Genomic DNA, 23,556 nt, shown 5'->3' on the forward strand with positions numbered 1-23,556 from the left:
TGTTGACTTCTGTAATGGATGTTCTTGAGGAAGAAGAATCTATTCATAAGGATTTGTTATGTGCAGCATTTCCATCTGATATGGCATGCAATGCTTCCTGCAGGGTGCATGTTAAGAGCTACATGAACATATTGGCCTTGATATTTGCTGTGGGAGAGATCAATCAAAACCACAAGATTTTGCCAAATGTAACCTTGGGCTTTCACCTGCTTGATAACTATGGTCCAAGGTGGACATATCATGCCACAATGGAACTTTTCTCCACACAGAACAGAGTTATTCCCAACTATGAGTATGGCATCCGGAACAGCTTGATATCAGTCATTGGGGATCTTTACTCAGAAACTTCCCTTCAGATGGCAAATATTTTGGGTATCTACAAAGTTCCACAGGTAGGGTGTGCAGGTACAGCATCTCTCTCTTAAGAAATCAGTCTCACTGCTTTTGTTGTTCAAGATGGGACACAAGTGTATAAAGGGGGGGGGGAACAACTTAAGAAAGAGAAATAGTTTAAAAATTATTTCACAATTGAAAGTGCAACTTAGTTCTACTAATGTTAATCATTCTTGGTTGCCACCTACACAGATGGTATTATGCCCCCAGGACTTTGCAGCTTCTTTTTTCCTTGGCAAAACATTGTTATTATTGCTGACCGGGGTCAGTTATAGGGAGTATACAACTCACTTATCAGAACAGCTTACACTGGCTACAAGTCTGTTTCCAGGACACAGATTCTCAATTTGGGTGTGCTCCTGGATTCAGCCCTTAACATGTAAGCAGTGGAAGGGAATTTGTACAGTTAAATCTATTGTGTCAGCAGCGCCTGTTCCTTGAGATGTCTGATTTGGTGACAGTGACACACCTTAATTGTATCCCGTCTGTATTATTGTAACACGCCCTATGTGGGTCTCCCTTTGAAAAGTGCTCAGAAACTTCAAATGAGCCAAAGAGCTGCAGTCAGATTGCTGACCAGGGCTGGTTATAGGGAATTTATGACTACTTTGCTACAACAACTGCACTGGCTAGTGGTCTGTTTCTAGGCACAATTCAAAGGGCTTGTTATGATCTATAAAGCTCCACATGGCTTAGGTAAAGGTAAAGGGACCCCTGATCATTAGGTCCAGTCACAGATGACTCTGGGGTTGTGGCGCTCATCTCACTTTATTGGCTGAGGGAGCCAGCGTACAGCTTCCGGGTCATGTGGCCAGCATGACTAAGCCGCTTCTGGCAAACCAGAGCAGTGCACAGAAACACTGTTTACCTTCCCGCCGGAGCGGTACCTATTTATCTACTTGCACTTCATGCTTTCGAACTGCTAGGTTGGCAGGAGCAGGGACCGAGCAACGGGAGCTCAACCCGTCACAGGGATTCAAACTGCTGACCTTCTGATTGGCAAGCCCTAGAGCTCTGTGGTATAACCTACAGCGTCACCCGCATCCCCACATGGCTTAGGTCCATGGCCCCACATGGCTATTTGAAAGCCCTTATTCACTCATATGTCTGGGTTTTGAGATCTTCTGGGGAGGCCCTTCTCTTGGTCCTACTACAAGCATTCTTGGTGGGGAGGCGGGAAAGGGCCTTTTTAGTGGTTGCTCTCAGACTCTGGAACTTCCTCCCTGGAGAAAGTAGACTAGTTCCCTCTTTGTTCTCCTTCCTCCAACAGATGAAAACTTTCTTGTTGCAACAGGATTTAGGGAACTTACTTCTTTTCATGAAAGGGCTGGTGCCGTGCTGTTTTTATTGTATTTATTGGTATGCTTGAAACAGATTTTATATATGTTAATTCTACTAACATTTAATTGTTTTTAATGATTTTTTTTCTATGTTTTTATCTATTCTTGGGTCCTAGCAGGGGGAAAGGTGAAGTAGTAGTAGTAATAATACTAATACTAATAATGATAATAATGTCAGTATGTGTTTGTTTGTTTGTTTGTTTGTTTGTTTGTGTGTGTATGTGTGCGTGTATTCCTGACACACCCATCCTTTCTATAGTTCACATATGGTTTTGTACCAATGATGAATGATAAAAGCAAAGGCTTTACCTTCTACCAGATGGTTCCAAATGAGAGCTACCAGTATAAGGGAATTATACAACTACTTTTATACTTCAAGTGGATATGGGTTGGGATCCTTGCTAAAGATGATGACAGTGGTGAAAACTTTGTGCATACCATACTTGCAGAATTTCCCCTGAAAGGAATTTGTGTTGCCTTCCTAGAAAGAATCATGATATTTGTTTTCGATGAATTGGATGAAACGAATAACCAGATACTGGAAATATACTATAATTCCATGAAGAGTAATGCCAATGTAGTGATTGTGTATGATGAAAGTACTTTGTTTTTGAAGGCATTGCTGTATCTACCAGAACTGGGTGTGGTGACTATGAAACCTAAAGGAAAAGTGTGGCTTATGACAGCTCAGATGGAACTCTCAGCAAACCATTATGAAAGGCAATGGGATATACAAACCATCCATGGAGCTCTGTCCTTCACCATTCACTCAAATAAAGTCAGAGGATTTCAACACTTTCTTCAAACCAGAAGCAATTTCTTGACAAAGGAAGATGGTTTCATCAAGGACTTCTGGGAAAAGGCTTTTTGGTGTGAATTTCAAGATCCATTTGTTAGCCAGGAAGGTAAGGATCTCTGTACTGGTGCAGAGAAGCTGGAGAGTCTTCCTGGGACATTTTTTGAAATGAACATGATCGGTCACAGCTACAACATATACAATGCTGTCTATGCCGTGACACATGCTTTACATAATATGCAATTACACCAGGCTCGGCAAGGAGCAATGATGAATGGAAGGAGACTGAATCTTCAGCATCAACAGCCATGGCAGGTAATGGACTAAGAACGTCAAGATGGCAAAATAACAGATCTCTCGATGCAATACCAGATTTTTTTTCACCGCTTGACTTAGACCTAAGTCAGATAATCTCCAGCAATCTAATGTGTCGTAAAGTTTGATTCATAGCCTCCAAACTTGGTTACTGGACTGAACAATGGTAGTGGAATTGGCTTTACTTTAATGATAGAGCACCTGCATTGTATACAGAAGACCCAATTTACATCCTTCGAATTTCCAATTAAAACTCCTCAACATGAAGACCTAGGAAAGACTTCTGCATTTGCCCTGTGAGATTTGCTTTGAGGAGGTAGCTAGATTACTGTGGTGGAAAGGACAATGTCAGTATGAAGGCAACTTTATACATTATCTATAAACATCCTCATGTAATTTTGATTTTCTTTCCCATTTAGCTCCACCACTTTCTGAAACATGTCTCATTTAACAACTGTGTGGGTGATGAGGTTGCTTTTAACCAGAAAGGGGAATTGATTGTTGGATTTGATATAATAAACTGGGTCATTTTTCCAAACCAGACATTCCAAAGAGTGAAAATTGGAAGTGTAGATCCCCAGGAAAATGGGTTCACAATTCATGATGATGCCATCACATGGCACAGCAGTTTTAATGAGGTAGGGACTGTTCCATTTTGAGTGCTTTCTCGAGGTATAATGTTACTTAGAGGAAATGTGTGCATATGCATGTAAATATGTATCACATTGGTAAAGAAGTCCTGTAATGCTACTTACCCACATAGGAAACCACCAGCAGTTTATGGAATGTCAGGTGCTCTTCAGAACTTTTGAAAACCATTGTTTTGTGCCCGCAACTCATTTATTTAGATAGGCAGATCAGATACAAATATCAAAACCACTGGTAACGTAATTTCCAATTGGTAATATTCTACTTCTTCCCGTTTATGGAACAGACTCTACCTCTTTCTTTGTGTACTGACAGCTGTCACCCTGGTTACAGCAGGAAAAAACAGGATGAGAATGAGTTTTGCTGCTATGATTGTGTTGCATGTCCAGAAGGGAAGATCTCAAACCAATATGGTAAGATATGTAGTGTGCAGTGTTACCTTATGATCCTAAGGAACATAAATGATAGTTCCATGTTCACATCATGATGGATGCCAGACCACGCAGGAGTATATGCTGCAAAGGTTTTAATCCAGAAAAAAATTCTAGTTAATCTACAGCTTTCTGAAAATTTTCCTCGGGAGCAGTTCTTTCAACTTGCAATAGTAAATCCAAGAGGGTGGCAGAAAGAATTTGTTTAAATTGTGGCCTGAATCACTAGGCTAGTGTTTCACAGAATCTGTTCTCAAACATTTTCTTTCTCCATAAAAGACATTTCTATATTCTTCCTTATTTTCAGAGAACTTGCAAATCTCTTTAGAAAGTTGGTCATTGCAGGTTTTGAGCTTACCAAAATACTAGAAAGTTGGGATATACATATAAATACTTCTAATACACATATGAGTGAGGCTAATCAAGGTTATTATTATTGTTATTTTTTTAAAAAAGAAAGTCCTGATGCATCATCAGTGGTCCTGGTATGAGCTCTGTAATGAGCACTTCATGCCATATTAATGGGGAAATGCAGGAAGTATAAAATGTTTTAATTAATTGTAGGACTATTTTCCTTTTCAGACAGAGATGACTGTACCAAATGTCAAGTTGACCAATATCCAAACAAGGAAAAGAATTCATGTATTCCTAAGATGGTAACCTATTTGTCCTATGAAGAACCTCTGGGGATTAGTTTAGCTACCTCAGCACTTTTCTTTTCCATGGTCACAATTCTGGTGCTAGGAACATTTATAAAACACAATGACACTCCCATTGTCAAAGCCAACAACCAGAACCTCACCTACACTCTCCTCATCTCCCTCCTGCTCTGTTTCCTTTGTGCATTGCTATTTATTGGCAAACCTCAGAAAGTAATGTGTCTACTGCGACAAATTAGTTTTGGTATGGTCTTCTCTGTAGCCCTGTCTTGTGTGCTGGCCAAAACCATCACTGTGGTCCTGGCTTTCATGGCAAGCAAGCCAGGAAGCAGCATGAGGAAATGGATAGGAAAAAGCCTGTCCAGCTTCATTGTCGTTTCCTGTTCCGTTATCCAAGCAGGCATTTGCATTGTGTGGCTCTTAACCTCTCCTCCATTCCCAGATGCTGATGCACACTCAGTGTCTGAAGAATTTATACTGGGATGTAATGAAGGGTCTGTGACTATGTTTTACTCTGTTCTGGGATATATGGGCCTCCTGGCTATTGTTAGCTTTACGGTGGCTTTCCTTGCCAGGAAATTACCTGATAGCTTTAATGAAGCCAAGTTTATCTCTTTCAGCATGCTGGTCTTTTGCAGTGTTTGGTTGTCCTTTGTCCCAACGTATCTGAGCACCAAAGGAAAATACACAGCAGCTGTGGAGATATTCGCCATTTTTGCATCTAGTGCTGGATTACTGGGTTGCATATTTTCCCCTAAATGTTACATCATTATCTTGAAGCCTAAGCTAAACAATAGGGAACAGTTATTAAGGAAAAGATATTGAACAGTATAATGAAGTTTCAAAGGGTGTTTGACAACTGATTCCTCCCCCATCTCTCTTTATCAGAGACTCCCATTTACTTCTGCCTTGGATGTCGTCCATGTCCTTTTAGAAAAGTGATCTGGCATTGAGTCACACTTTAAGAAAACTGTCATTGGATACACTTCTCCCTTTCATTTCCACCTTTCAGCTTTTTGGGGGGGGGGCAGGGGGGCTGTGAGGTATCATTTGGACTCCATTTCAGTAAGCAAAATATTCTGAACCATGTCACATTCTGAAATGTTTTAACCTTGCAGTTAAATTCTGTGGGAATCTTAAGTTGATGGCATGGGAGTTTGAACTGGGTCTCTAGCATTAAACAAATTTCCTGTTGCAGTACCAGTGCTCTGGGCTTCCCTCTCACCAGTCAGCCAAAATTCCTCAAAGGAATAGCATCCTCAGTGCTGCAGTGCTCTCCTTAGTGCTTTCAGCTGACTCTACAAATTGAAGCCAATCAGGTTCCACCCCAAACCTATGGAAAGTTGTCATGTACTGCAAGATTCTTTTTTCTTATGTTGATCACCAGCCTGAGCAATTTGCCTTATTGATAGACTATTTTAATTTCCCCATGCATAACACCTGAGAGACAAGACACTTCTGGATACAAGTTGTTGGGAATAACAAGTGCAGGAGAATGCTTTTGTGCTCAGGTTCTACTTGAGGGTTTCCCACAGACATCTAGCTGGCCACTTTGAGAATTGGATGCTGGACTAGATGAGCCTTTGGCCTGATCCAGCAAGGCTATTTTAATGTCCCATAGTTACCCTGCACAGCCTTCCCACCCACCCAGTCTCAGTCTTCTAATTGTCCTCAAGCCTTTTTGTGCCTATCCCTTCTGCTTCTGTTTGGTTTGTCTTTTTCAGGAAGCGAATTCACATAAGTTCACAACTATACCTCCTTCCAGTCCCTCATATGCTAATTGCTTTACTCGCCTCAGAACTATACTTTGGATCTAAGCCTATCAAAAGTTAAGCCCCAAATAAAACAAAGACCCATGTAGACATTGAGAAAATTCTCAAGAGAGACAAGTACGTATTCCTTAGAGTTTTAACAGCACAGTCTTTCAGGATGAACCAGATTTTTTTTAAGATTTCAAAACCCTGTTCTTCCACTTTATATTACTATTGCCCATTGTTTTCTTGTGGATTTCATGTCACAGAGTTACTAAAGATGGGTTTCTTTATTTTGTTCTTTGCCATCTGTTTGGCAACATTGCAAGGACAGTTTCCTTTGGCATTATTTAAATCAGTTTGATGTCAGATGTCACTGTGTTTCTTGCTGTATTTTCAGTTCCAAATTGTAAATGTAATAGTCTATAAATAAAACACTGTTCATTGGACTATCCCCATAGCATGTGTCTCAAACTATTCGAAATTTGTGGTGTGGGTTCATGCATCTCTTGTCTCATGGGAGGAGAAAAACAGTGAGAGAAAAGCATAAATAAATTTAGGTCTCAAAAAGGAGGTGCTGTGTCCATTCATTTGTTTTATCCTTCCATTCTTAGGCACCTCTGATCTACCTGAGGGGTGACTAAAGAGCTGGTAGTGAGTTCATTCTCTTTGTTCTGCTCGTCTATACTTGCATCTGCTATATAAAAGTGGCCAGTAAGAAAAGGGCACTGCTTCATCCATCAAAACCAAAACTATGATAGGTTCATTACATGCATTTGGCACATATCTCCATTGCACTAAAATTATAACTCATTTGGGATTATTATTATTATTTTAACTTATTTGGGAAGAGAGGGGTTACCCTTTTAAAAATTGGATAAACCACCATCAATTTTCAACTGAAAGGGATTATGATTGTTGAGTTAATCTCAGTAAACAGATTGACAAGCACAAGGTGTCCACAACTGGAATATATTTTACATAGTTCCGGAGGCAACAAATCAATGATGCTTACTTTTATTGTAAGTAGAGTTGCAAAGGACTGCGCTTTAATATGGAGATTTCATGCATGCAGTGTCAAATGGGCATATATCAATAGTTCAGTATTGTGGTTACCATTCCAGTGCATTCACGCATTTAAATCAGTAGGGCCAGTAACAATACTCATTCAATAAATAAAACTAGCACATTGTTTACTAGATAAGTACTAATGACGATGATTGCAGCATGTGATGAGAGGAATCTTTATTGCATATATTAATATTGCACAGCACGAAGCAATTGGATGCATAAAAACTGACTCATCTTGGAATAAAACATCATCCAGACCCATAATTATTGTTCAAAGAACTTGTTCAAAACAGGTACAAAAATATCAATGATGCATCCAGAAAGTTGTATAAAGCATATGCATATTCAAACATAGGTTCATCTTAAATATATGTCATAATTACTATAAGAGCAAAAATCAAATCTCTTGTCTCTCCCATAGCCTACATTAGCCTGCATCCAACCTAAGGCTATGTAGCACCTGGAGGGGCATCTTATCACATCCTTCTCTTACTGTGCCTGGAAACAAAAGACCAATAGGCAACTATCTTCAAGATGGTGAATTTGTAGTTGAATATCCTCATGGGATCTAAGGTTAAACACACACATGAGGACTAGCAGAGAACATCAACAGTTAATTATCAACTAAGACACTTAGAAAGCTTCCTTCTAGTTTAGTATGCTCCAATGGAATGTTCTAATGTTAAGCCCTGCACAATATACATACAGGCATTTCTCCATTTCAGTGTGTTATTAAGCAATTATGCTTAACAATCTTTTCAGAGGATTACAGGCACCACCCACATGACACCTGCATTTCCCCCTTCTTTGCAGTGATACCTTCTCCCTCTGGTCCTGACCACAATATTTTTAAGATTGCCTATTATTGTTATGAATAGTCACTTTCTGTTCAATTGTTTGAAGGCAATGAACAATAAAAAGAGCAAACAAACAAACATGTTAAAAATGCATACGTACAAAATCCCCAGCATACATTTAAAACAAAACTTATATCATACAAAATAGATAATCTTGCCACAGACCATTTTTTCCAGCCAGAAAAGCTAGTTGGGACAAACATACATTTAATTGCCTGCAGAAAATATGGATAGTGTAAGGTTACCAGATTTTTTTCAATGAATCCGAGGACACTTTTCAACTTCAATGGATTTTGTATGGGGACTAATTTGTAAATCCGGGGACTGTCCCCGGGAAATGGGGACATCTGGTAACCTTAGGATAGTGGGTTCCTGTAACATCTCAACAAGAATGATATGCCCACAGGACAGGGGCAACCATCAGGGGTGTCAACTTAAATAAAATATTCAGGGGTGTGGCAGGTAGCCCCCAGCCCACATAATCAATCAGAAGATGCAGCACACACACATCATTTGAATAGCAATGCCCATCAAAAAAATTATTGCGACCTGAAGGCAACTCAGCTCCTAGAAGTTGGCTCTTATGGCAGCCATACTTAATATGTTGCTCTGAGTTACTGAGGAGCAGGCTTATGAGGTGTTTGGAACTTGCAGGAGATACTTTCCTGACTTCAGACAATTACTGGCTGTATTAAACATAATGCAGCCCAGGGGTTTTTCCAGTTGGAACTGACCGGAACTCAGTTCTGGCACCTCTCAGGTGGGTGCCATTGCATTCATGGGAGACATCCATAGGAGTTCTGGCATGTCTTATTCTAGAAAAATAGCACTGATGCAGCCTTTCAAGTAAGATGCTGAAAACCTACTTTAAAAAACAACAAAAAGAGTTGAGTATATTTTAATAGAAGAGTTGTTGAAAGGATACCAAAAGAAGGAAAGGCAGTTCTCAGTCTGTTAGCCCCAAATTGTTTCTCATGCTGGGAGGATTTTTAAAAGCGCATGTTCTCCCCAGGGCATGATTTCACTGCTCGATAAAAGCTAATATCAGAAGACCTAGAGGCTTAACATATCACATTTTCCCTCTGCTCATCAAGTGCTCCTTATTGTTCAGCTCAGGCCTCAACAGAATAATGTACCATTTAGGGAAAAACATGCAAACCAGTAACCCAGCACCAGAGGCTATGATAGAAAAGGTTTCCACTGCTACCATGTATTTTCCCTTAGTACTCAGATAGGCTGGAATAAAAGATAACCAAATACAGCAAAAGACCAACATGCTGTAAGTGATGAATTTGGCTTCATTGAAACTGTCTGGCAATTTCCTGGCTTTGAAAGCCACAGTGAAGCTAAGAATGGCCAGGAAACCAATGTAGCCCAGGACACAGTAAAACATGGTAGCTGACCCCTCATTGCATTCCAATATAATTTCATCAGTTATTGAATCCATGTCAGTATCTGGGAATGGAGGAGATACTGCTAGCCAAAGAGTACAAATGCCTATTTGAATAAGGGAACAAAACAGAAGAATGGAGTTGGTGAATTTCTTTCCCATCCACACCCTCATCCTGCTTCCTGGCTTTGTGGCCATGAAAGCAAGAATCACTGTAGTGGTTTTTGCCAACATGCTAGAAACTGCCACAGAGAAGATTATGCCAAAAGCAGTTTGTTGCAAGAGACATTTCACTTTCTCAGGTCGGCCAATGAATAGCAAAGCACAAAGAAAACAGAGCAAGAGGGAGACAAGCTGAGTGTATGTGAGATTTTGGTTATTTGCTTTGACTATAGGAGTGTATTGGTATTTCACAAATGTTCCTAGCACCAATCCTGTGATGATAAAAAAGGAAAGAGTACAAATGGATAAACTTAGCCCCAAAGGTTCTTCATAAGATAAGAATGTTATGACTTTAGGAATGCAAAACTCCTGGTCCTTATTTGGATAATAAACTTCTGGGCATGTAAAACAATGATCCATATCTGAAAAATAAAAAATAAATGTGGTTTTGATTTCTCAAATGCATTATAATAATACCTTTATTCATTACTGTTGTTGCTGCTGCTGCTGCTGCTGCTGCTGTTATTTTGTTGACAGTCTAGCAGACTTTTAATGGCTATAGATTTCTAACTGGTTCCTCTTTACATCCTGCCCACAGGCACACATATTTTCTTAAAATTTCATCTTCCAGAAAATGTTTTCACGGAAACCTAGAAAATTCATGTAAAGCTGAAATACAGAACTTGATTCCTTATATTCTTATCACAAAATGTCATATATCTTACCTGTTTGGTTTGAAACTTTTCCTTTTGGACATGGGATGCAATCATAACAACAAAAGGGCTCCCCTTCCTTTCCCCTCTTATTGTAACCGGGGTGGCAATTTTCATTACACAGAGAAAAAGGCAGTGCCTTTGCATAAATGAAAGAGAAGAATGTATAATACTCAGAAATATGCAGATCACAATTTTCTGACTGGTTGATCCATTGGCTGTTAACACTATGTAATATTGTTTCGTATTACCTTTTAGTCTGCTCCTTCTTCCCTACACCCCAGAATGAAGATGCAATACAAGGGGTATATAGTCATAACTTTCTTTATGCACCATGTTAGGGACCTACAGTTGATACAACTATAAGTTATTTTTCTTTCAAGTTGGCATCCCTCTATTGAGAAGACTACTGAGCTAGACTCATGCTGTTACTTTACTAGGGCAAGAACACTTTTGGCTCAAGGATGATAAAGATGATTCATGCAGGAAGCATCCATGTTCTCCACTCTCCATAAGCTGGTCAGTGTTCAGAAGGATGAAACCTCCAGGTACAAAGAAGATCCCAGCAACCCTAGTCCTACAAGCTGAGTGGCAATGAGAAGTAGGCTGGGTATTACCCTTAATCCAAAAGATGTATGGAAGTGCTCACCAAGGAATGCTGTCCTAAAGTCCCTCCCTGTTCACACTACTTGGTGATTCTGACAGAAGAAAATGCCAAACAAACTAATCAACCACCACACCCAGAATGAGGAGCACACCCAGATGGACCAGTAAGGAGCAGGTGAAAAAGGATGAGCCAAATGTCCAATCATGGATGAATAAAAAAAAAACCTACTTTAGAGCTCAGTGAGAACTAACTAATCTTGTACCACGTAGAATGCTGGGGCAGAGGGCAGGGATTGTTCTTCTCACTCTTAATACATTTCTTTGTAGCACTGATTACCATCATCAAAAATGCATTGCTTATGAATAAACCCTGCCTTCTAGTATGAAAGGCACTATTAATGAAGTGTATGCAGCTACAAGACCACATTCAAACTTTTTTTTTCTTATCTACTTATACCACTTCATCATTTTCCAGAAGTGTTCTTTCAATGACATTTTCCAAGTGACAGACTTAAGTGCAATATGACAGGACCACTTTAGACCCTCTACTTTCTAGAGCAATAAATCAGCAGTATGCCATTTCCAAACAAGGTCAATAATTAAAAGGGGCTCAATAATGCCTAAATGAACTGACTTTGCAGTTCAGTAATATGAATCTGACTTTGCTCAATGATCAGACTGATGATGTGGCAAACCAATTTCTGATCTGTACCACTTCAGACTGTAGATGGTGCCAGATCACACTTATTCCTGAAATCTAGTTTTCAACATGCAGTGATTTAATTTGTTCTCAATGTCAAGACTTCAGTCATGTGAGGTTCCACCTGCAATCTGAAGTAGAATAGTCCAGTCCATACACATACTTTACTACCTCATAAACAATTTCTGAGACCTTGGCCTCACCATTTATTTAGAATTTGAAGACTTCCATAAATGCTTGCATTCAGATCCTACCTGATTAAATTTGCTGTGCCACATGATAGCATCATCATTAATGGTAAATACTTGGTGTTCAGGAGCCAGAGGGTCCATTTTTCCAACTTTCAGTCGAATGAAGGATTGGTTTGGGAAAGTGACCCAGTTTGTAATATCGAATGCAGCTATTAGTTCCCCATTATGGTCAAAGGAAACTTTGTCCCCAGAGCTGTTGTTAAATGAAATACGTCTCAGAAGATGATGGAGCTAAATTGAAAATAACACAGAAGTACCCAGTGAAAAGTATGGAAAGAATTGATACTGCTAAGCAAATAGAGACCTAGTGAGTGACCACTGGGAGTCTAGTATACAAATAATTTATCAGTGTGATGGGTTTGTTATTTTTTAAAAGAAATGAAGAATCACTTGTGAGATTACAAAATATGTAAATAAGATATGTCAGAACCTTTTTGACCTGCAAACATATGCACATCAGGGTTATTTCACAATCCTTATGCATGCTTACAATTAGTTTACAGCAGCTGTGAAAAAGGCAAAATGTTAGGAATCATTAGGAAATAGATTGATTAAAAAGTGTCGTTACACAAATCAATGGTGTAACCACAGTTGGAATAATCTGTAGAGTTTTAGTTGCTTGTAAAGAGTTCAGAAATTGGAAACAAAATCAATGGTCTGGAGCAACTCCCCTGAAGGATACATTTTTGGTGAGAATTGGACAGATGGAGGAGGGGGGAGGTCTGTGTGGAGTATTGCTGCAGCCAAATAGATATTATGCATAGTCTGCTGAGGGCTTTACCTGCCATGACTGCTTATTCTGAAGGTTAACATCATTTCCATGCACCATTGCTTTAAACTTGGATGTGGATGATTGCAGAGTATGCAAGGCATGAGCTGAAGCATAAACTCCATTGTAAATGCTATAGCTGTGGCCAGTCATGCTCCTTTCAAAAAAAGCCCCTGGAAGTCTCTCTAGCTTCTCTTCCCCGGTACAAATATTCTCATCCTCTTTGTCTGCAAGTGAATTTGACCATGCACAGTTGAAAGATTGCTTCCAGAATTCTCTTATAAAGCCATCACCTTTTATCTTTGTAGGGTTTACGCTCTGAAGAAATTTGGAGAACCCTGACACTTCACTGGAGTGAATAGTGAAGGACAGTGAACCATGGATGGCTTGAACATCCCAGTTCCTTTGATATGAAAATGATCCCAAGTCCATTTGGGCTGTCATAATCCAGACAATACCTTTTGATATATTTTCTGTGTATTTAAATTTTGGTAAAGACAGCCACCATCTTATTGCTGTTGTGGACTGCGTTTCTCCAAAGAAAACAAATACATTAGCCTTGCTTTCCATAATCATTTGATATATTTTCAACCCCTGCTTCAACATGTCCAGCATACTATCAATGAAAGATATTTTCATTTGCTTTTCTACAAAAGCAAAACAAATGCCATTCTGGGAAAACATTGGAAGCACAGCCTGAACAATTCGTTCTCCATTTTCATCATCTAAAACAAGGACCCCAATCCATGTCCAGTTGAAATGCAGCAGCAACTTGATAATCCCCATGTACTGATGAGATTCATTTGGGACCATTTTATAAAAGGGAAAAGCTTCACTTTCATCATTCATTGTTGGGGCACAGCCATAGATGAGCTAAAGGGAAGTGTGGAACAAGAGGAAGAAGAAGAAGAAGAAGAAGAAGAAGAAGAAGAAGAAGAAGAAGAAGAAGAAGAAGAAGTAGTGTGATGATAATATTGCTCAATAGTCATCCTTGTTCCCAAATATCAACAAGTAAATATTGGTCATGAATGAGAAATTAAGGAAAAGGAAATAGACCTTTTCCTCCTCCCTTGTTTTGAAAATGGTATAAATACAAAGGCAATGATTATATTGGTGCAGGAGATCACACTAATCTAAAAGGGTACTCCCCTTCTCTTTAATATGGCACCATTATAACATTTTTGTGAATAAACCATACAAATATTGTTTGATTTATTTATTAAATATATATACTACCCTACATCCAAATATCACAGGGCAACTTACAACACTTAAATCTGATTTTCAAACAGTAGCTAAATTCTGCCACTCAGTTTTCACAGCTATAAAACTTAGCTTGGAAGACAATAGACATTTTAGGCTGCAATCTTTCACCCAGTTTCTTGGTAGTAAGTCCCTTTGAACTCAGTGGGACTTCTTTCCATCTGACGTGGCTAAACTGTGGTCTTACATATGTTGTTAGAATACCACTTCTGTCATCCCTGACCACTGGCCATTCTGGCTGCAGATGATGAAAGATGGTCCAACAACATCTAGATTACTTCTAATGTTCCCAATCACATTGCTAATGACTTGTTAAATTTCTACATACTACTCACCACACTGCCTACCTGTGGGATTTTGTAGATGCTTAACAGGGTTGCCAAGTTTATGGAAGTTTGAAAGTCCAGTCCCCCAATGACTGCTATCAGATTGCTCTGAGTATTACACATGAAGTTGGGTCTAAACCTTTCCTGTGCATAGATGAGATTCATGGTGGCATGAAAGGTCCATCTTGCATTGAAATAGCTGTCATATATGTGAAAACCCAATGTGGTATTGGGCAATATATGTGGGTTTTCATTTATCTCCTTTACCGCAAATGCCAAGGCCAGGAGGTGCTGGTAGTTTTTAGTCAGTAAGCTACAAAGAGAGTGACATACTGCATCAGAGGGTTATTCTGAAGTTAATACAATAATCATTACTGTCTTGTTTTCTCCTCAGAACAGACAACCTTCAGAATCTTACATCACCTCAAATTGCTAAACATATTGTGCATGGGTGTGGAAATGCTGGGTCTGATACAGAAAGTGTATCAATGGCACTAAGATTAAGGTGATCTAAGAAAGTGACTCAGTGTGTCACAAAAGGAGAGAGAGAGGCTGAGGGGCACAGCACTGGGAAAGCAGTAAGACCCAATGCAACTGGCCATCCCCTGCTCCTTCATGTTCAGTAAAAGAACATCATTACTGGGCTTGGTGGTATTCAGGGTGAGGAATGGCAAGTTTATTTCCATCCCATAACTATGCAATATCCAGTTCCAGTATGAAGGCACAGGAGGCCACCACCTTGTTAAAGCTAAGCAGGTCTGGGTCTGATCAGTGCCTAGATGGAAGACCATTTAGGAACCATGATGTTGCTTTTGATTCTATAACGGAAGGAAGGCAGGAAATAAATTTAAGGAGAGGGGGAGAGAGAGGGGGAGAGAGGGAGGGAGGGAGAGGGGGGGGAGAGTGCATGGGACTATCTGAATAAATTAATATTGCTTGTTTGGGAATTGAAGCCTAAAAATGACTCCTTACGCAGGCTCCTCAACCACTGACTGGTGTGGGTGGTTTGTGAAGGCTATTGTGTCTGAAGTGATGAAAACCAGAGAAGTGAGACCACCAATGAGGATGTCACCTGGCTGACAATACTTGTGGATAATAGCATAGGGGTCACTGTTGACGCATTTAAAAACATCAAAATGGCACATTGTGTGAGGCAACAGCAAGAGCAGCAGTGTCAAGATCGCCAACAGCCTCATCCAGAATACGATTTTTCCCTTTACACACAGTTGTCCTAGTTTCTCAACTGTCATGATTACAAAGGAGGTGATTTGATGCCTGAACTGGAAAATGTGAATCAGCACAAACCTGTCTATCCATCATTCCTAGTCTTGAATTTGATGTGGTTTATGCATCCTTTACAATATTGGCTAACAGTTTTGCTCAGAGCCAGTGAAATTCCATAGAGACTTTTTGAATAAAGATAATTGTTCATCAAACTTCCTTGGATAATTATATCCATGGTTGTGCATTCTGCTTCAAACTGGTGAAGAAAACATGTTTGTCACAGCTCAGCAAAAGTATGATTTTCTCATTCAGGGACCAGAACTAAGCACATGGCTGTGGGCCTCAAAAGAATGTTAAAACAATGGTGGCCAATTTCCAGATGTTGCTGAGCTACAACTCCCATCACCAGCAGGGAGACCAATGAGCCAATACACTTCACCCAATGCTGGCCTGTGTGAGGATGTGGTCCCCAATCCATGTTGGGGGCAACTCCCCAACACAAGGTCAACTACCAGATTCCTATCAGGTAGAAGGTGGGCTGCCTGATGCGGGATATATGCCTAATCCACATGATGTAAGCGTGCCTTCAGTCAGAAGTGGAGCTAGCTGTTCTGGCACCCGGAGAAGTGCACATGCTGTGCCCTGGGGGCAGGGCTCACCCCTCCCATGGAAGATACCCAGGGCGGACAGCACCTACCGCACCCCCCTTCCTCCACCAGTGCCTTCAGTTGCCCAACCCCCACTTTCTTGAGAACATTGCTCAGAAAGTTTCTTCAGGAGGGCCAAACCTTCACTTCGTTTGAGGCAGAAGGCACCATTACTTCCCACAAGAAAATATTAGCCACTGTCAGAATGCACCCCATCAGTGCCTCATGACTTGACTGCACAAGCACAAATGGGACAGTTTGAAGGGCCATGTAGTCAGCCAAATCCATGCAGTTTTCCTGCCCAGGCTGTAGCAACTCAAACAGATCCAGATGAAACTAAGATATTACCGAGAACTTCCGGGTTAGCGCCATCGGCAATGGCGGAGTTCCTCTGATCGAGAGGAACCCGCTCCGCGAGAATCGGGTCCTGCCGCCACGGCGAAGGCGGGGACCCCTTAAAAATCCCAGGCAGAGGAAGCCTGGGAGCATGGGATTCAGCGGGCACCAAGAGCGCCTCCCCTACTCACGGGGAAACCCATTTTGGGGCTCCAGAGCGAAGTGGGGTAAGCAGCGCAGTGCTTCGAACTGATTGCTACTCTCACGGAGTGAAGCCGCACAGCCGTTGCCGGAGAGCGCTGACTTTTTCCTGTGGACAATTGGATCTAAAGGTAATTACCTGTGAGTAAAGCGAAGAATTTGAATTTTTAAAAGTTGAATTTGGCTACGAACGGGGGAAGGTTCAAAACAGGAAGTCCGCCTTCCTTCTTTGTAGATATTAGGAAGCAAAATAGGCGGAAGCTAAAGCCTTGAAAGGACTGTTTTAAACGCATAAATTTCTAACATTAAGAGCAGTAATTCCCCCCCTTGGAAGCAGGAGAAGGGGGGGGGGAGCTTTGGACAATATTTGCCTGCAAAAAGAGAGGGACAGAGGCTAAATTTCCATCACTCAGAACCTGGGATTGGGCTGTTATTAAGATTGCTGAACTTTGGAGCGCTGCATAGTCTGTGAACAGATCACTCACTGACAGCTAGTGAGACAAGAGTGATATATTGTTTCCATTATTTTTTCTGACTCAAAAGGGACTAAAGGAGTAAAAGAAACTGAGTAACAGTAACTGAGACTTGATACTAGTTACATTGGTGCAACTGTGTTTTTTAAGAAAAGTGACATTCTGGATTAATACAATATAGCTAGTAGCTACTTCCCTCTAGAGGAGGGCTTGGAAATTGTTACAAGGACTGGAATTTTCCAATTCTAAAGATAAGACTTTGGGACTGTGGGAGTGACCTTGAAGGGTGTAAGGGTGATGGCAGATGGAAAAGAAAAAACAGACCCATTAATTCAAGACAAAACAACAAGGTCTGGGAAATCTTGGCAGCAGAGAAGAGCCTCTACATCTGCCCCCCCTGCTCCATCTGTGGCTGTATTAACGCAATCTAAACCAAAAGGAATGAGTTCAGAAGATGTTTTGGCACTTGCTTTGAGTAGGATAAATGAATCATTAGAACAAATGAATAGAAAATTAGATCAAAATACACAAAGCATAAATCAAAATACACAAAGTATAAACAGTTTGGAACAAAAAGTTAATTCAAACACAGAAGCTATTGAGAAATTAATTCAGGAGTCTAACTCAACTCGACAGATTGCAGAGGAGGTCAAGGAGAAGGTTGTAGCTGTGGAAGCGAAGGTAACTCAGATGGAAACAGAGAGAGTTACAGAACTAGAGAAGCAACTGGAGGACCATAAGTTGGCGCTTTCTATGATTGAACTCAAGGAAAAACAGATAAATTTGAGAATCAGAGCTGTACCTGAACTGGAAAAGGGCTCTCTGTCAGAGTTTCTCACGCAGGAATTTGCAGATTGTTGGAACGTGGATTTGGGAAAAGAGGAGTTCAAAATCGTGAGGGCCTTTAGACTTGGAAAAGGAGGGAAGAAGGAGAAGAACAGAATAAGAGACTGTTTGATTACCCTCCGATCTAAAGAAGAGAGAGATAAAATCTTGGGCTGGCACTACGAGAAGACTTTGGTAATACACCAGTCAAGAGTGGAAATATTTAAAGATATCCCAAAATATCTTTTGGATCTCAGGTCTGACTTTGGAGACTTGGTTGGTCTACTGAGAAGGAACAGAATTATCTTTTGTTGGGTTGAAATCACAACAGACGAGTGGTAGGTGTCATATGAGAGGCGTCTGCCGGGGCGAGCCCCGGGAACTCTCTTTTATTGAATATTACAAACATTGCCACAGGTGTGCTTGTGGCTGATTGGTTGATACAAACACAAAGCAACTTGTTGCTGATTGGTTAACATAGGTACAAGGCGGGAATTACATATGAGCATTTATCACTGATAGATCAAAGGCTGAGAAACGGAGCTGGAACTAGACAGGCATGAAACCTCCTAATTAAATTATAACTAAAGATTAATATTGAGAGAACATAACATGAAGGAATACAACAATCACGTTCCGTAGATGTGGTCAGCAATGCATTAAGAACAGGTCAGGATACACTGTTTCATGAACTCAGTGGGAACTGTTCAGAACATTCTCAGACTCATGTGCAGAGGCAAAAACTTCCCAGCATGCAAGAGAAAAGAAGCAATAGTTCTCATAGCAAGACTTAATGCCACAGTTATGTGCAGAAAGAGAACTGCAGAAAGAGAACTTCCCTTTAATCTTTAGGTGGGAATTCCCTCAAGGCCTATCCTTCAGCTTCAAAGGAAGGAAAATAAAAATAAAATCAGTAGATGATAAAATAAAATTTCTGTCTAAATACGAAGAAGATTTGCAGAAGGGAATTGGAAAAGCCAGCAGCACTGGACAGAAGATCATCAGATAGAGGATTAGAGTTAAGAGCATTGGAGAAAAGGTCACCAACGTTGGATATATTGACATTATCTTTTGGATTGGACCGCCCAGCGAAAGTCCCAAGAACACCACCAACAGAAGAGGAGCAAGCATTGGGTGCAGTTGGGGGGACACCAAAGTAATTAAACAGTGGTGTTGCAGGTCTGGAGTTGGAATGTTAATGGACTGAACTCCCCTGAAAGGAGGCGGAGAGTATTTCATTTATTGAAAAAAGAACATTTGGACTTGATTTGTCTACAAGAAACACATATGATTAGGCTACACAGGAAGTTATTGATTAATAAAAGATTAGGCCAAGAATTTATTTCATCGGATAAAGTCAAAAAAAGAGGAGTGGTCATTTACGCAAAGGAGAGCCTATCACCACAATTTATATTTAAAGATGATCAAGGAAGATTTGTTGCAATTGAAATTCAATCACAAGGAGAGAAATTTTTGATAGTAGGCATTTACGTACCAAATGAGGGAAAATCGGAATTCTATAAGAAGGTACATGAGACTCTGATGGACTATATGGATTACAATATGATTTTGATGGGGGACATGAATGGAGTGGTGTCTACAAATATGGACAAGGCATTGAGACAGGTAGTTACCAAGGATGGTAGACTACCAAAAACTTTTTTTGATATGACTGACAATATGGATTTAGTTGACATCTGGAGAATGAAGAACCCTTTGGGAAGAGAGGGAACTTTCTTCTCTGAGGCCAAAATGACATGGACAAGAATTGACCAAATTTGGGTAACTAGAGGGTTGGCTCCGAAGATTAGAAAAGTGGAAATTTGCCCTAAAACTTGCTCCGATCATAATGCTGTGAAGATGGAAATGAAATTGACGCCAATTGGCTCTTTTAGATGGAGGATGAATGATACTCTGTTTAGGAGTGAAGAATTTATGAAGAAGGCCCAAAAAACTTTGAGAGACTATTTTGAGATAAATATGAACACTACTATGGAAAAAAGAGTAATTTGGGATGCAAGTAAAGCGGTCATGAGAGGATTTTTGATACAACAGAATGCAATTAAGAAGAGAATTCAAAATGAGAAAAAAGATAAAATTCTGGAAAAAATAAAGGAAGGAGAGAAGAAATTGAGAGTGAAACCAAAGTCGTAGGAGATTTTGAAAGAGATTAAATTATATCAAGTACAATATATGAAAATGATGAATCAGGAAATAGAATGGAAGATTAAACAGATGAGACAAAGGACATTTGAATCGGCAAATAAGTGTGGGAAATTGTTGGCATGGCAAATGAAAAAAAGACAAAAACTCAATACTGTCACGAATTTGGAAGTGGAAGGTAAGATTATACAGAACCCAGTGGAAATTAGAAAGTGCTTCCAGAGGTACTTTAAACAACTATATACGCAGGAGAAACAGAAAGAAATGGACATTGACAAATTCTTGAAAAGGAATGGATTACAACAAATTTCCCAAGAAAATAAGCTAATGTTGAATTATAAAATAACGGAACAGGAAGTAGAAGGGGCTATTCAGAATATGCAACTGGATAAATCCCCAGGGCCGGATGGACTGACTTCTAGATATTACAGATTTTTGAAAGAATGGTTAATACAACCTTTAAAGGAAGTCTCCAATGAAATATTGGAAGGGAAAAGGGCACCAGAGTCGTGGAAGGAAGCGTACATCAGACTTATACCGAAAACAGAGACTGAAAAGACGCAGCTTAAGAACTACCGCCCCATATCATTGATTAATGTGGATTATAAAATCTTTGCAGACATTTTGGCTAAAAGATTTAAAAAGGTGCTAACAGAAGTAATTCATAAAGATCAAGAGGGCTTTCTCCCGGGCAGACACTTGTCCGACAATACGAGGAATGTAATTAATATCTTAGAAAAACTACAAGTGGAGATCAATACCAAAGCAGTTTTGATATTTGTGGACGTGGAGAAAGCCTTTGACAACATTTCTTGGAGTTTTATGAAAAAGAACTTATTGGGGATGGGGGTTGGTCAAGGTTTTGGAAACAGTATAGGTGCAATTTATTCAGAACAAAAGGCTAAATTAATTGTGAACAACGTAGTGACGGAAGAATTTAAGATTGAGAAAGGAACACGACAAGGTTGCCCAATCTCTCCATTGCTCTTTATTTCGGTCCTGGAGGTTTTGTTAAATATGATTAGAAGGGACCAATTGGTAAAAGGTATACAAGTGGGAGCCAAACAGTACAAATTGAAAGCATTTGCTGATGACTTGGTATTGACTTTACAGGAACCAGAATCAAGCACTAAAAGAATATTAGAATTGATTCAAGAATTTGGTCAGGTAGCAGGATTTAAGTTGAATAAGATGAAAACTAAAGTCTTAGAGAAAAACTTAACGGAAATGGAGAGAGATAAGTTTCAGAAAGAGACAGGATTAACACTGGTTAAGAAAGTAAAATATTTAGGGGTTAATATGACTGCTAAGAATGTGAATTTATTTAAGGATAATTATGAAAAATGCTGGGCTGAAGTGAAAAAGGATCTAGAAATATGGTCAAATTTGAAGTTATCATTGCTAGGCCAAATTGCTGCGATAAAAATGAACGTATTGCCAAGAATGCTGTTTTTGTTTCAAACTTTGCAAATTTTGGATAAAATGGATTGTTTCAAGAAGTGGCAGAGAGATATTTCTAGATTTGTCTGGCAGGGCAAGAAACCTCAAATAAAATTTAAGATATTAACAGATGCTAAAGAAAGAGGTGGATTTGCCCTGCCAGACCTTAAACTTTATTATGAATCAGCCGCATTTTGCTGGCTGAGAGAATGGATGCTTTTTGAAAATACGGATGAGCTGGATTTGGAAGGTTTTAACAATGTATTTGGTTGGCATGCATACCTGTGGTATGATAAGGTTAAAGCACACAAAGCGTTTAAAAACCATATTGTCAGAAAAGCATTGTTTAATGTTTGGATAAGCTATAAGGATCTGCTAGAAAATAAAACCCCAAGATGGTTGTCACCAATGGAAGCAAAGGCACAGAAAAAACTCAATATGGAGGCCAAATGGCCGAAGTATTGGGAAATCCTGGAACAAGAGGGAGACAGATTAAAAGTGCAGAGTTTTGAAAAACTAAAAAATAGAGTACAAGATTGGCTCCACTATTATCAAATAATGGAGGCATATAATTTGGATAAAAAACTAGGCTTCCAGGTGGAAAAATCAAAACTGGAAACAGAATTGTTAGATCCTAAAGTTAAGAATTTGTCAAGAATGTATGACTTGCTGTTGAAATGGAATACACAAGATGAAACGGTGAAATCTGTTATGATTAAATGGGCACAAGACGTTGGACATAATATCATGATGGCTGACTGCGAACAGTTATGGATCACTGGCATGAAGTATACGGCATGTAATGCCTTAAAAGAGAATTTAATGAAAATGATTTACAGGTGGTACATAACACCAGTCAAGCTTGCAAAAATTTATCATCTGCCCGATAACAAATGTTGGAAATGTAATGAAACTGAAGGTACATTTTTTCACCTTTGGTGGACATGCCCAAAGATTAAGGCATTCTGGGAGATGATCTATAATGAAATGAAAAAGGTATTTAAATATACCTTCCTGAAGAAACCAGAGGCCTTCCTCCTGGGCATGGTTGGCCAATTGGTGCCAAAGAAGGATAGAACTTTCTTTATGTATGCTACAACAGCAGCAAGAATACTTATTGCAAAGCACTGGAAGACACAAGATCTACCCACCAGGGAAGAATGGCAGATGAAGCTGATGGACTACATGGAATTGGCGGAAATGACTGGCAGAATCCGAGACCAGGGAGAAGAGTCGGTGGAAGAAGATTGGAAAAAATTTAAAGTATATTTACAGAAATATTGTAAAATTAATGAATGTTAGAAGGATGTTGGAATGAAGTTATATGGTTTTAGCAGAAATGTAATAAAGAATTAAGTAAAAGTTGATTGATAATGGGCAAAAATGGAAAAATTGAAGGATAGACTGTTAAGATAAATTATAGAACAAAAATTGAGAAAGATGGAAAGAATTTGCTGAAATAGTTAACTGAACTAGAATACAAAAAGGGACGTTTGAGGAGGTCGAGGAAACAAGTAAATGAAAACTAAAGATATGGAATATTGGATGTGTTTTTAAATGTTTTTGTTTTTAAACGTTTTTGCTTTTTTGTTTCGATGTACTGCTTTTTTCTTTCTTTCTTATTCTGGTTTTTATTTTCTTTTGATGTATTGTATTGTAACTTTTTACTGTCTTCCTTTTTTCTCTTTTTCTGTAATTGTTAAACTTTTAATAAATATAATTTTAAAAAAAGAAGAAACTAAGATATTACCAAGGTTTGATTCAACTGCAGTATCAAGTTCAGAAAAAACATGAACAATTTTGCTA

The 23,556-nt window shown here is 39.5% G+C and overlaps 1 protein-coding gene across 1 annotated transcript in view; it reads left to right on the plus strand.

The window, feature by feature from the left end:
- The window catches only part of LOC308461293 (uncharacterized protein), a 392,813-nt gene extending 374,488 nt beyond the window's left edge, over positions 1–18,325 (plus strand). Inside the window, exon 2 of the mRNA XM_080978081.1 lies at positions 18,091–18,325. Coding sequence (XP_080834207.1) covers positions 18,091–18,128 — 38 coding nt within the window. The 3' untranslated portion in view covers positions 18,129–18,325. The remainder of the gene's footprint in view (positions 1–18,090) is intronic.
- The last annotated feature ends 5,231 nt before the right edge of the window (positions 18,326–23,556 follow it).

Source organism: Podarcis pityusensis (genome assembly GCF_964106645.2).
Source record: "Podarcis pityusensis genome assembly, chromosome: 13".
NCBI lineage: Eukaryota > Metazoa > Chordata > Lepidosauria > Squamata > Lacertidae > Podarcis > Podarcis pityusensis.